This window comes from Acomys russatus, chromosome 15 (assembly GCF_903995435.1).
Source record: "Acomys russatus chromosome 15, mAcoRus1.1, whole genome shotgun sequence".
Classification (NCBI taxonomy): domain Eukaryota; kingdom Metazoa; phylum Chordata; class Mammalia; order Rodentia; family Muridae; genus Acomys; species Acomys russatus.
This window is the reverse complement of record NC_067151.1, coordinates 61,214,352-61,227,598: the sequence shown is the minus strand read 5'-3', so window position 1 is coordinate 61,227,598 and position 13,247 is coordinate 61,214,352. Positions and strand designations below refer to the sequence as shown.

Sequence of the window (13,247 nt, the reverse complement as noted above, 5' to 3'; positions counted from 1 at the left end):
GAGGGGACGGGAACAGTTTCTCTATAGGATGAGCCTCGGCTGTAAAGAAGCTTTCAGCTCAGCTCGGGTGGCCATGAATCCAGGGGTTTGGGTGGAGAGGGTAGAAGGCAGTGTGGGCGTAGACCGAGGCCACAGCTGCCAGGGCTTGTGGCCCCTGATTCACCCTTGTCCTGCTGGGTGACACTTATTTTGAAAGTAGCCCTCCATTTTAGTCCTCCTCTGCCTGCCTCTCTGTTTCAACACCTTCCTCCACACTGTGTTCTCCCGGAGAGTCCCGTGAGGCCCGCTGCTCTGGGGAGATCTAGGTCTGAGAAACTGTCCTGGGGCCAGAAAGAACTCCCCTCCTCCCCCCCACTCCTTTTAGGATGACATCGCCTTCTGGTAGACTTCAGAACTGAAGCCTCACAATGACAGAACCGGAGACACTGGCCCTCCTGGAAATGAAGGAACCGGAGGCGGCTCCGGAGAAGAGCCCACCACAGGCTTTAGTCCCCACTGGCCGGCAGCCAGAGGAAGAAGGTGGGACAGAGTCCCCTGGAGCCGAGTCCCTCACAGTGGGGTCTTCATTTGGGTCTCCTGTTGTCAGAGAGGGACCCGAGGATGGTCCAGACAGCACAGTAAGTGAGGCCGCCACTTTGCCCTGGGGAACTGACCCTCATCCCAGCGCCCCACTTCCGGATCCCCCGGGCTGGCGAGATATTCATCCAGAACCCCTCGAGTCGGAAGCACCTACTAAGTCGGAGGAACCATTCAAAGATGATGCCAACCTGCTCCCTGAGAAGGCAGTTAGGGCCTTCGTGCCCATCGACCTACAGTGCATCGAGCGGAAATGCCAGGAAGAGCGCATCGTGCGTCGTGAGACCGGCCAGGGTGAGCGCAGGAATTTCCTGCCAGCCCGACTCAGCCACCCTGAGCCCCTAGAGCGCAAGTGGGCTGAGGCCGTTGTGAGACCCCCCAGCCGGTCCTGCGGGGCCTGTGGAAGCTGCGGAGGCCGTGAGGCGCTGAGAGCTGTAGCCTCGGTGGTGGCTGCCCTCATCTTCTTCCCCTGCCTGCTGTACGGAGCATATGCCTTCCTGCCCTTCGATGCCCCGAGGCTGCCCACCATGAGCTCCCGCTTGATCTATACCCTCCGCTGTGGGGTCTTCGCCACCTTCCCCATCGTGCTCGGTGAGTCTGGGTCGTGGAGAGGGGCTACGTAGGAAATGGACTAGGAAGCCTTGGATTGGGGTAGCTTCTCTTCATTCTGCCGGAACCACTCAGGGCATCCGGAACCTGCCACCCTCTGCCCCCTCCCCTCCAGGGAGCAGCACTTGGGTCTTCTCTGTAGCCCTGACCCAAGAGCCAACTTCTGAGAGACACACCCAGCCCTCCTGCCTTCTCTGACCCATGCGCTTCCTCCCGTGCCAGGGCTCCTTGTGTATGGGCTGAGCCTGTTGTGCTTTTCTGCCCTTCGGCCCTTTGGAGAGCCCCGGCGGGAAGTGGAGATCCACCGGCAGTATGTGGCCCAGTCGGTGCAGCTTTTCGTCCTCTACTTCTTTAACCTGGCCGTGCTTTCCACCTATCTGCCCCAGGACACCCTTAAGCTGCTGCCCCTGCTCACGGGTCTGTTTGCCATATCTCGGTGAGTAGGGGCTAGGGTGGCCATGGCTAGGGTAGGCGCGAGGGAAGTGATGAGCCTGGAGCCTCCAGGGAGACTTGAGGTCTGGGATGGGGGTGGGAATGGGGGCGGGGCGGGGATGTTTCTGGATGTGTACCATATAGCGATGATCCCCTGTCTCTTGAGCTTAACTGGGCAGCAGGTAGTCAGCTCCTCTCTTCCTGTCTTTCAGAAGCTGGTCTCAGAGGCATGCCAATGGAGAACTTTTGACTGTTACTTTAGTATAGAGGATGGAATCAATTGCCTCACACATCTAAGCACAGCACTGAGCAGCCTACACCCTAGCCTGGTTTGTCATTTAGTGTGCCCACTGAAGCTATACCTTTAGTCTGTAACACTCCACTCACATAGCTTTAAAAATTGCTCAACACCCTGGGCAGTGGTGGTGCACACCTGTAATCCCAGCACTTAGGGAGGCAGAGGCAGGTGGATCTCTGTGAGTTCGAGGCCAGCCTGATCTACAAAGTGAGTCCAGGCCAGCCAAGGAAACACAAAGAAACCCTGTCTTGAAAAAAAATTTTTTTTTTGCTGAACACAAAATGTGGAGCCTTTTCTGTTTTATTTGATTTGAGAGTCACCATCTTACCAAGTAGCCTGGACAGAAACTCTTGGCAATCCTCCTGTCTCAACCTCAAATGCTGGGATTCCCACATCCCTTTTCAGTTTTAAGAGTTCTAACGGCACTTGGGAGGCGGAGGCAGAGGCAGAGGCAGGCAGATCTTTGAGTTCGAGGCTAGCCTGGTCAACAGGGCAAGTCCAGAACAGCCAAGGCTACATAGAGAGAGAGAGAGAGAAAAAAAAAAGGGTTCTAATGGCTAGGACGTTCTTCCTTAGACAGTGCTAAAAACTGTCCTAGAGCTGATGTAGTGGCTCTCAATACTCGGGAAGCTGAACAAAAAAGAGGCTGGCCAGAGTTCACGGCAGACTCGCATAGTGAGTTTGGAGTCATCCAGCACCGTGACTATGACCTTGTCTCAGAAAATAAAATGACCCAGCACTTGGGAGGCAGAGGCAGGCGGATCGCTGTGAGTTCGAGGCCAGCCTGGTCTACAAAGTGAGTCTAGGACAGCCAAGATCGCTGTGAGTTTGAGGCCAGCCTGGTCTACAAAGTGAGTCTAGGACAGCCAAGGCTACACAGAGAGACCCTGTCTCGAAAAACCAAAAATAAATAAATAAATAAAATAATAAATAAATAAATAAAAATAAATAAATAAAATGAGACCAATAAACAAACTGCCCTGACCCTGACCTTCATGATTTGGACACTGGACACCACAGATCAGTTCCTGCTCTTGAGACAATCACCTCTAATGCTTGAATGGCTCTGATCCCTTTGCTTTCTGGGAAGGAAATCTGCTAGTCAGTGAGCGGATCCCTGTAAGAGCACTCACCTCTTCCCCGAGGCCAGTTGCCCCTCACGGCAGGCTCGTTACCTTTGGAGTCACCAGTGAATATTATTTTTATTTCATTGAGACAGGATCTCAATATGTAGCACACCCTGGCCTGAAAATACGTAAATCAGGCTAGCCTCAAACTCTTGGTGATCCTCCTGCCGCAGCTTATTGAATATTGTAAGTGAGCTTCTGTTTTGTTTTGTTTGAGGCTGTCCTCGAATGCACTGTGCAGTCAGTGTGTAGTCCAGGATGGCCTCACACTCCCAGATCTGCCTGCCTTTGGCTCCTGAGTGCCTGGATTAGAAGTCTGTGCCACCAAACCAGTCAGGATCTTGGTTTCTTTATCTGCAAAGGGTAAATATGGAACACGCAGAAGCTAAGAATGAGAGAGGAGCCTGGCACAAAGGCCTGTAGTCCTAGGCAGTGCTAGGAAGCTGAAGCAGGAGAATCGGCTCAGGTTGGAGGCCATACAGGGCTACATAGTGAGACTCTGACTCAAAAAGTAACCAAAAAGTAACAAACAAGGGAGGAAGAGACAGGCGGATCCCAGTGAGTTCGAGGCCAGCCTGGTTTACAAAGAGAGTCTAGGACAGCCAAGGCTACACAGAGAGACCCTGTCTTGAAAAAACAAAACAAAAACCCAAACCAAACAAATAACACACACACACACCAAAACAACAACAAAAAACAGTTGAGTGTAAGGAGAGCCATTGGGTTAGGGATGCAGCTCAGGTAACAGAGTGCACGCCTAGCACACAGGCTCCAGCTTCAGACCCTAGCACCGCTGGGGTGTCCCCGGGAGGGTGAAGGCAGGACTGGGGGAGCTGGGGATGTAGTTCAGTAACAGACCACTTGCCTAACTCTGTGAAGCCCTGAGCTACAAAACAGAAGTGACTCAAGAAACTGTAGCACTGGATCCCTAGGGTGGGAGCTGGGGAGGATAAGGTGGGAAACAGAAGAGAGGGACACAGTATTCAAGTTGAACTTTTATTTCATTCTCAAGCATGTAAATGAATATTTAACTGCCATTTAGTTAAAAATGAAATTATTACTGCTGCACCATCATCATCATTATCATCATTATTATTTTGGTTTTTTTCAAGACAGGATTTCTCTATATAGTCTTGCCTGTCCTGGACTTACTTTATAGACCAGGCTAGCCTCAAACCCACAGAGATCCGCCTGCCTCTGCCTCCCAAGTGCTGGGATTAAAGGCGTGTGCCACCACTGCCCGGCTAAAAATGAAATTATTTTTTCCCACTTAGGCTAAAAATGAAATTATTTTTTCCCACTTAAAATGTAAATAGTATGTAAAGGAAAAGATGGGCATATTCTCACTTCAGAGAGTTGTGGGAAGGTAGACATTGCAAACACACGTATAAACTGGGCGTTTAGAGCAGAACCAGCCTTGGCTACCATCCCATCCAAGTCTCCCGCCGTCTGCTCCTGCCCGAATGGCTGTGCCGTTGTTGTGTTTCCACAGGCTGATATACTGGTTGACCTTTGCTGTGGGCCGCTCCTTCCGCGGCTTTGGCTATGGGCTGACTTTCCTGCCACTGTTGGCCATGCTGATGTGGAACCTCTACTACATGTTCGTGGTGGAGCCAGAGCGCATGCTCACTGCCTCCGAGAGCCGCTTGGACTACCCGGACCATGTCCGATCTGTCTCCGACTACAGGCCCCGCTCATGGGGCTGAGCCACCCCTAGGGTTATGCAGGGGTGCTTTTAGCGCTTCCCCAAAACAGTTGCAGGCCTGCCCTTTGCCCAGGCAATGGACTTTTGATATGAGGAACCTTGCTACTTCCCTATAGGGGCCCTGTCCAGGGGGGCCCAGATATCCCTATTCTCTCCTAGTTGCTGCCTAGGGGAGAGACTGGAGAAGCACACTTCCTTCTTTGGCAGCCTCCCACCATGCCACGGGAGCTAAAGCCTGATGGCTACCTCACTCCTCAGCTTCCTGTGGGTAGGGTGCAGAGTCACAGCCACACATCTGATCTGTCCATGCCAGCTATCTAGGGGAGAGTCGAGGAGATGGAAAAACTGCCTAAGCCCAAGGGTGGAGGTTGGTATCACTTCAGACTTTGGCATTTGGTGAAAACTTTCCTAGGGGCTTGGGTTCAAGACCTTCTACCACGGGCCTCAAGACTCTTTCGCCTCCGTCAAGCCTATTATAGCTGCTGTCTTTCTTCTCCCAGCCTGCATGGGTCCCTGTAACCTTCCACTTCTCAAACTTCCAAGAAGTCCCACTGTCCCACCGTAAAGGGGGGGAAGGGGCAGAGAGATGAATCCTCCAAAAGAAGTGTGTTTGCACTCACATGGTGGCTGGGATGGCAGAGTGGCTGTTAGCCCAATATATACATATATATGTGACGATGTAATAAATCACTGCCAGCCTCTCATGGCTCATTCTTTCTGCCCCTCCCGCCCCGCCCCCCCATCACCTCCTGGCATCAAGGTGGAGGGTGGTTGACAGGAGCCTTGGACAGAGAACACTAGGACTGGTGAGAAAACGGGCCCTCAGAGGGAAACCGCCTTCCATCCTAGCTCTGTCTTCCCATTTGCTGAAAGTGTCCCAAACCAGGCCGGCAGCATCCACACATTAAGAGACTGGAATCTGAGCTAGAGAGATGGCTTACCCAGTAGGAGGAGCACTTGTTGCTCTTGCAAAGGATTCTGGTTCAATCCCAGCACCCACATGGTGGTTTACATCCATTCGTACCTCCTGCTCAAGGGGATCCAGTGCTCTCTTCTGACCTCTTCAGGTAACACACACACACACACACACACACACACACACACACACACACACACACACACACTCTGTGCATATCCATACAAGCAAGCAAAACACTCACAAATACAATAAAATACAGAAATCTAATTTAAAAAAAGAGAGAGATTGGAATCTTGTAAGAAAAAAAAAATGTCTATTTCATGCCCCACAGGGCAGTCAACAGTCACTCTCAAGTGGGCCTTCAAGTTTCAACCAAGGGAAATGGGAGCGGTGAACGACAAGAGGAGAAAACACCAGTGGGGGCCTTCCTTTTACCAGTCGTCCTAGCCTCTCCATGGGTTAGGAAGGATGACGTAACTCGGAGGCCCCGGTGGGTCGAGGCTGGCTTCTGAGGGTCTGCAGAAAAGCAGATGACAACCCTGACCCTCCACCCTCCGACAGCGTCAGGCACAGCATGGCAGATGTGGTCCTGGCCTTTTCCTCTGGAGGGTCAGGTCTCAGTTTATGGACTGGTACTCAGAATACTGTTTGTGGCGCAGCAACAGAAACAGGCCTCCCCCCAGCAACATGAGGCCCGGAGCTCCCAGGGCCACTGCCATGACTCCAAGGACTAGTGGAGATAAGGTGTCCACTGGAGGGAAGCCCACGCCCAGAAGCATTGACCTAGAGAAAGAAGGTTAAAAATAAAAAGGTGAGCAAGCTTAGGAAAGAAGGCTGAGAGGCCTGGTCTTTCTCCACTTGGACCTCCCAAACCCTTGGTTCTTACCAGCAGAGGTAGTGTTGGTCCCAGTAGCCAGGGCCTGTGGGGGCCCCAAACGTCAGATTGAAGGCACAGAAGTTGTTCTGGGATCCAAAGAAGGCTTGGACGATTGGTGAGTGAGGGAGAGAATATGCCAAGGTAGGGTTAAGAGAGGAAATCTGGCAGGGGAGGGCCGATTCTCGGGCCCGTTGCTGCTGAGAGAAAGCCACTGGTCGCCATTGCATGAAGCCCGATGGGGAGGAGCCCCACAGCAACTCGTTCAACTAGAGAGAAAGGCAAAGGAGGCAGGGTGAGACGGAGCGACTGTGCCAACCTTTCTGTCTCACTGCCTCTCCCACGCTGCGCATCATGAACAGCAGGGGCAATCAGGCCAGCAAAGCGCCCCCACCCCCACCCCCGTACTGAGTGTAGCTTTAGACCTGACATGCTAGGGGCAATCCGGCCAGCAAAGGCGTCCCCACCCCCTGCCCATACTGAGTGTAGCTGTAGACCTGACATGCTACTTGTAGCAGGGTGGTGTCCACTCTAGAGAGAGAGATAAGCAGAGCTGCATCCCTGCCACTCTGCCCCTGCTCCCTCTGGGCTCCATCCAGGTTAGGGAGGATCCCAGCTGAAGATCATGAAGCCTTGCACTGGTTTTGTCTGTTTCCTTAGAAGGCAGAGATGTCAGGTTACAGAAAGCTAGTACAACCGAACACTAAAAGGAGCCAGAGAAAGTGTGTGTGTGTGTGTTTTTCAAGACAGGGTTTCTCTGTGTAGCCCTGGCTGTCCTGGACTGTTGTAGACCAGGCTGGCCTCGAACTCACAGCGATCCACCTGTCTCTCCCTCCTGAGTGCTGGGATTAAAGACATGTACTACCACGCCCAGCAAGAAAGTGTTGTTAAAAAATGGGGATCATGTGTGCTAGTACATGCATTTAATCCCAGCTCTCAGGAGGTGGAAGCAGAAAATCTTTGTGAGCTCAAGGTCAGCCTATTCTACATAGTAAGAGTTCTAAGCCAGCTACAGATACACAGAGACCCTGTTTCAAAAAACAAACAGCTGGGTGTGGTGGCGCACACCTTCAACCCCAGCACTCGGGAGGCAGAGGCAGGCGGATCGCTGTGAGTTCGAGGCCAGCCTGGTCTACAAAGCAAGTCCAGGACAGCCAAGGCTAACACAGAAAGACCCTGTTTCGAAAACAAACAAACAAAAAAACCCCAAACAAACAGAAACACCTTTTAAAAATAGGTGGTGGTGGTGGGGGCTGGAGAGATGGCTCAGAGGTTAAGAGCACTGGCTGGTCTTCCAAAGGTCCTGAGTTCAATTCCCAGCAACCACATAGTGGCTCACAACCACCTGTAATAAGATCTAGCGCCCTCTGTACATGCAGACAGAACCCTGTATACATAATAAATAAATAAATCTTAAAAAAAAAAAAAATAGGTGGTGGTAGCTGGGCGTGGTGGCACACACCTTTAATCCCAGCATTCGGGAGGCAGAGGCAGGATATCCAGAGCTACACACAGAGAAACCCTGTCTTGGGGGCAAAAAAAAAACACGTGGTGGTAGTAGCTGGAGTGATGGCTCAGTGGCCATGAGCCTACTGCTATTGCGGAAAACCCAAGTTCACTTCCTAGCACCTATGTCAGGAAGCTTGCAACCATCTTGTAATTCCAGCTCCAGGATACCTGACGCCCTCTTCTTGCCTCCATAGGAACCTATACACACATGTACACAAACACACCCACATGAAAAACAAATATTTGGGGGCTGGGACATGGCTGAGAGGTTACGAGCACTTCCAGAGGACCAGGGTTCACTGCCCAGCACCCACATGGCGGCTTACAATTGTCTGTAGTTCCAGTTCCAAGGGATCTGGCACCTTCACAGACATACATGTAGGCAAAACATCAATGCACATAAAATAAAATAAAGAAAGAAATCTTTAAAAAGAAAAAAACAAACCAAAAACCAACTCATGTTTATAACCCCACTTTGTACTCCCAGCCAGCTGACCTGGAAGACAGCAGGTGCGTACTCATCGTCCATGGAGCGCTGCTCTTTCAAGGAGGGGCAGTCAGGGCCAGGACCCAAGGTAGCTACCTCTAGGCCAAATAAGGAGTGCTTCCCCCGAGGAGCCGCTCCAACCAGGGCCACTTCTAGCTGGCAGACATCCGCCGTGTGCAGGAGGCGAGGGGGCTGAGCGGGTCGGCTAGATCTAGTGAAGGCCTGGACCTAGGAAGGAGGAAGAAGAAGCCATGTGTGTGTGGGGGAGGGGGGGAGTGGAGCTGGAGGAATAACCCCCATGCTCAGTAAATCAGCTTTTTAAATTCCTTCCCCACAACCTTACCTTGAAGGCCAGGCTGCCATTGACAAATGCTCCAGTAGGGTCATCTACAGGGTGGCCTTGAAAAACGGCGCTCAGGGTGGCAAGGTCCAGTGAGTCGGTTATGTTGTTCCAGGAGAACTCAGCCAAGGAGTAAGGGGGATATGCTTTTCCTGGGGGCTGTGTCCCCTCCGACACCTTGGTGCTGTTAAACTCAAGCAGCTGGGGACAGGGCACAGAGTGGAACAAGGCTTGACCCCCTCTGGCTTTCTCTTGCCCATCCCTCCCACTCACCCCACCCAAAAGTGCATCCACTTCTCCCATCCTGTCTTAAACCCTTCCCTCTCCCTTGGGGGTAGGATGGACTCTCTTCTTGTGCACTTCTCTCTGAGCTCCTCCAGACCCTCACCCTGGTGAAGACAAGAGCGGAAGAAAACTGGATGCTGCTCTTGGGGAGCACCATCAAACCCCCAGTAGGATCAGGAGACAGCAGGAGACTCCAGTTGACACTCAGGACACTCTGAGTGGTGTTGGTGGCCACCAGCACCACGGCTGGGGGCCCTAGGCTGCTCCACACATAGTGCAGGGTGGAGTTGCTGCCCACTGCCCGGATATGAAGCAGGTTTTGGGGATTCGGCCAGCCGGAAATAACTTCCATAGACACCTGAAAACACGAGGTAGGGGGATGGAGAGAGCAAGATCAGGGACAGTCACAGTCACAGAGGCAGCTTATGGAGGACAGGCCCTGGGCGATACCAGGGATGGCAAGGGCTCTTGAGGCTTAGGCCAGAGGGATGTGTAGAAACTGAGGGTGGGGGGTGGGGGTGGGGCTTGAAACTCTCTTTGTGGACGAGGCTGGCCTCGAACTCACAGAGCTCCATATGCCTCTGCCTAGGATTAAAGGTGTGCACCACCATGAAGTGCTCAGACATGCCTGTCCCTGGGCTACAATCTCTGAGGTGAGGTTCAGACACCACCAGAAAAGAGGAAGAAGACATGCCTGCCCTCCTCCACAATCCTTCCCGTCACATGGCTCCACACTGGGCACACTGGGTTAACACTTCTCCTGCACCCACCTTCCACCCCTCTGTTGCCCCAGATTCCAGTCATCCTAGAAAGGCAGTATTTCCGGAAACACCAATGACTTTAGTTCCAGAGCCCTTACCTGGCGAGTCTCCTCTCCCAGCAGGCCAAACGGAGCTGCACACACAAGCAGACTCAAAAGGAGCCATGGGGTTGGGGCACAGGGGACCCAGCCCCAGCGAGGTCCCCAACAGCAGAACATACAGCTGCCAACAAGTTTAACACAGCGGAAGAGCCTCAGTCACGTGACTCCCTTCCTGCTGATCCCTTTAAAGGGCCGGCCACCAAGCCAGTTCTTAAAGAGACAGCTACCATTAGCCCAGATCTCAGTACAAATTGAATAGTATCAGGAAGGATGAAGGAATGTAGCTGTGTAAACATACTCCAGCCTCTCCTCACACACCCTGCCAGTCCCACCCAAGTTACCTCTGGTGAGTGTGCCCTGAGTTAAACTCCAAGTGGCTTCTGTACATTAGTGCTCTGTGGTAGCAAAGTATAGAGAGGAACTGGAGTATTGATATAAAAAGATGGCTCAGTGGGTAAATGTGTTTGCCCCAAGCTCGATATGAGTTCAATATTCAGGACAAACGTGATGGAAGGAGAAAAATAATTCCCAGAAGCTATACCTTAATACATGTATTCTGCGACATGCATCACCCACTGCCAACATACAATGAGTAAAATAAAATGTAAAGTAATAATAATTAAAGAATGCTCAGGCGTGGTGGTCTCAAAAAACAGAACCAAGCCAGAAGTAATGGCTTGCTTCTGTAATCCCAGTTGTTCCAAAGACTGAGGTAGGAAGAACACCATGAGTTTGAAGCCAGCCTGGATTGGAGGCAGTTCCAGCTAGAATGAACTTTTAATTTTTTTTTTTTAATTAAAGTTTTATTTATGTATACAACATTCTGCCTGCATGAGCCTGCCTGCCAGAAGGCGGCAGTGGATCTCATTGTAAATGGTTGTAAGCCACCGTATGGGTGCTGGGAATTGAACTCAGGGCCTCTAGAAGAGCAGACAGCACTCATCTCTGAGCCATCTCTCCAGGCCCAAATGAACTTTTTTTAAAAGGGAGGAGGTGTGTGTTGTCACAGATTAAGAACACTGGCTGCTCTTCCAAAGGTCCTGAGTTCAATTCCCAGCAAAGACATGGTGGCTCACAACCATCCATAATGAGATCTGATGCCATCTGGTGTGCAGGTGTACATGCAGACAGAGCACTGTATACATAATAAATATAAAAAAGGGGGAGGGGGCCAGAGATGTAGCTCAGTTGGTGGGGTGCTTGCTTAGCAAACATGAAATCCTGGGCTCAATCTCCAGAACAACAGCATATAAGAACTGGGTATGGGAGCCCAGACAGCCTAACCTCGGCCAGCAGGTGGAAGGAGGAGGGTTCAATTCAAGGTCTGGAGCCTGCGAGATGCTCAGCAGATCCCCATGGTGGAGAGAGAACCAACTCCTCAAAGTTGTTCTCTGGCTGTGGTGTGCAAGCACACGCACACACACACATAAATGAAAACATCTCAAGAGACTCTTTTGATGATGGAGAGAACACTCCTCAAAGTTGTTCTCCGGCTGTACACACAACACATACACACAAATGAAAACATCTCAGAGAGTTCCTTTCAATGATGTAGTATTTATTGGATTCTCAGGTACGAAGGTTTTCTTACTGTAAGAGCTCACAAAGCAGCCGGGCGTGGTGGCGCACGCCTTTAATCCCAGCACTCGGGAGGCAGAGGTAGGCGGATCCCTGTGAGTTCGAGGCCAGCCTGGTCTACAAAGTGAGTCCAGGACGGCCAAGGCTACACAGAGAAACCCTGTCTCGAAAAACCAAAAAAAAAAAAAAAAAAAAAAAAAGAGCTCACAAAGCTACCACAGATAAAAAGCAATAGTCAGCCACTTGACTAAATACATTTTTTTTCTTAAATCTTCGGTTGTGTGTTTGAGGCAGGGTCTCTCTATATAGCCCTGGCTGTACTGAAACTTTTTATACATACTAGGCTGGCCTTGAACTAACAAAGACTGGCCTGTGTGTCTGCCTCTGCCTCTTGTGTGATGGAATTAAAGGCAATGAACACATCAGGCCATTTTTTCCTTAAAATTTTTTTTTGTTTTCCGAGACAGGATTTCTGTGTAGCCTTGGCTGTCCTGGACTCTTTGTAGACCAGGCTGGCCTTGAACTCAGAGATCCCTCTGCCTCTGCCTCCCAAATGCTAGGATTAGAGGAGGACACCACTTTGCCTGGCTTTCCTGTATACTTTTATCCAGAACCTTGCTAGACCAAGTTTATCTTTATGAGGTTTGTCAATTTACATGTGTTTGAGAACCCATCTCCATATCCTTGCAAGTGTCTACCAAACTGGGGTCGTAGGTCCCTATGAAAAAGAAATGTTAGCCGGGTGTGGTGGCCCACACCTTTAATCCCAGCACTCGGGAGGCAGAGGCAGGCAAATTGCTGTGAGTTCGAGGCCAGCCTGGTCTACAAAGTGAGTCCAGGATGGCCAAGGATACACAGAGAAACCCTGTCTCGAAAAAACCAAAAAAAAAAAAAAAAAAGAAAAAAAAAAGAAAAAGAAAAAGAAAAAGAAATGTTGCCCTGGCTAGCCTAGAACTTGCTATGTAGACCATCTGTCATCTCCTGTTTTAAAGACTAATTTATTTTTACTTACGTGCATATGCCACATGGGTGTAGGGGCATCTGAGGAGGCTTTAAAAAGAGGGATTGCTTCCTCTGGGAGAGCAGCAAGCTCTTACCCACTGAGACAGGGCATTACTCTATGGTCCAGACTGGCCTTAGACCAAGGAGAACCCCCCCCCCCCCCCCCCCGCAGCTTCCTGAACATCTAGACTTTTATTTTAGGTTAGTGTGATATCTGTGACTGTAGGTGACATGTGCCACACTGTGCACTATGGAATATAAGGACTGAATGAATGCCATTGGCTTTAGCTGCAAGCACTTCTGCCCACTGAACAATCTCACTGGCTCTGTATATACTGTTTTGTCTTTGAGACAAGCACAGCACCTGCTGGTCTCCTACTTGTTATGTAGCTGTGATGGTTAGTGTGGATGGTCAACTTGACAGGATCTGGAATGAGCTAGGAGGAAAGTCAAGGCACACCTGTGAGAAATTAGCTTAAGAAAACCCACCCAAACCCTGTGGCCAAAGAAGAAAAAAGAAAAAGAAAAACTACCCAAACCAGGTGTGGTGGAACCCTTCTTTTTAAAATCTCTGATACCAGCCCTCAGAGTACTGCAGAAAGAGGCAGGTTTACACAGTGAACAGTCTTTTTTGTTTTTCCAGA

General features: G+C 50.8%; 2 protein-coding genes across 2 annotated transcripts; one reads left to right on the top strand and one right to left on the bottom strand.

Annotated features, from left to right (window-relative positions):
* Positions 1-363: 363 nt before the first annotated feature.
* Positions 364-5,091, top strand: Tmem79 (transmembrane protein 79). The gene is made up of 3 exons (XM_051157458.1): positions 364-1,167; positions 1,408-1,621; positions 4,535-5,091. Exons 1-3 carry the CDS (start codon positions 408-410, stop codon positions 4,746-4,748), a joined length of 1,188 nt encoding a protein of 395 aa, XP_051013415.1. The 5' UTR covers positions 364-407; the 3' UTR covers positions 4,749-5,091.
* An 892-nt stretch (positions 5,092-5,983) lies between these two features.
* Glmp (glycosylated lysosomal membrane protein) lies at positions 5,984-10,185 on the bottom strand. The gene is made up of 6 exons (XM_051157457.1): positions 10,021-10,185; positions 9,265-9,519; positions 8,880-9,077; positions 8,546-8,764; positions 6,553-6,809; positions 5,984-6,449 (listed from the first exon to the last, which is right to left on the bottom strand). Exons 1-6 carry the CDS (start codon positions 10,138-10,140, stop codon positions 6,284-6,286), a joined length of 1,215 nt encoding a protein of 404 aa, XP_051013414.1. The 5' UTR covers positions 10,141-10,185; the 3' UTR covers positions 5,984-6,283.
* Between the last annotated feature and the right edge of the window lie 3,062 nt (positions 10,186-13,247).

Excerpts from the sequence above, each read along its gene's own strand:
- Glmp (XM_051157457.1), bottom strand. The coding sequence starts at position 10,140 with ATGTTCTGCTGTTGGGGACCTCGCTGGGGCTGGGTCCCCTGTGCCCCA. Across the intron at positions 9,520-10,020 it reads TGGGAGAGGAGACTCGCCAG|GTGTCTATGGAAGTTATTTC; the intron begins GTAAGGGCTCTG and ends TCGTGTTTTCAG. Across the intron at positions 9,078-9,264 it reads CCGCTCTTGTCTTCACCAGG|CTGCTTGAGTTTAACAGCAC; the intron begins GTGAGGGTCTGG and ends CCCTGTCCCCAG.
- Tmem79 (XM_051157458.1), top strand. The coding sequence starts at position 408 with ATGACAGAACCGGAGACACTGGCCCTCCTGGAAATGAAGGAACCGGAG. Across the intron at positions 1,168-1,407 it reads CACCTTCCCCATCGTGCTCG|GGCTCCTTGTGTATGGGCTG; the intron begins GTGAGTCTGGGT and ends CTCCCGTGCCAG. Across the intron at positions 1,622-4,534 it reads GGTCTGTTTGCCATATCTCG|GCTGATATACTGGTTGACCT; the intron begins GTGAGTAGGGGC and ends GTGTTTCCACAG.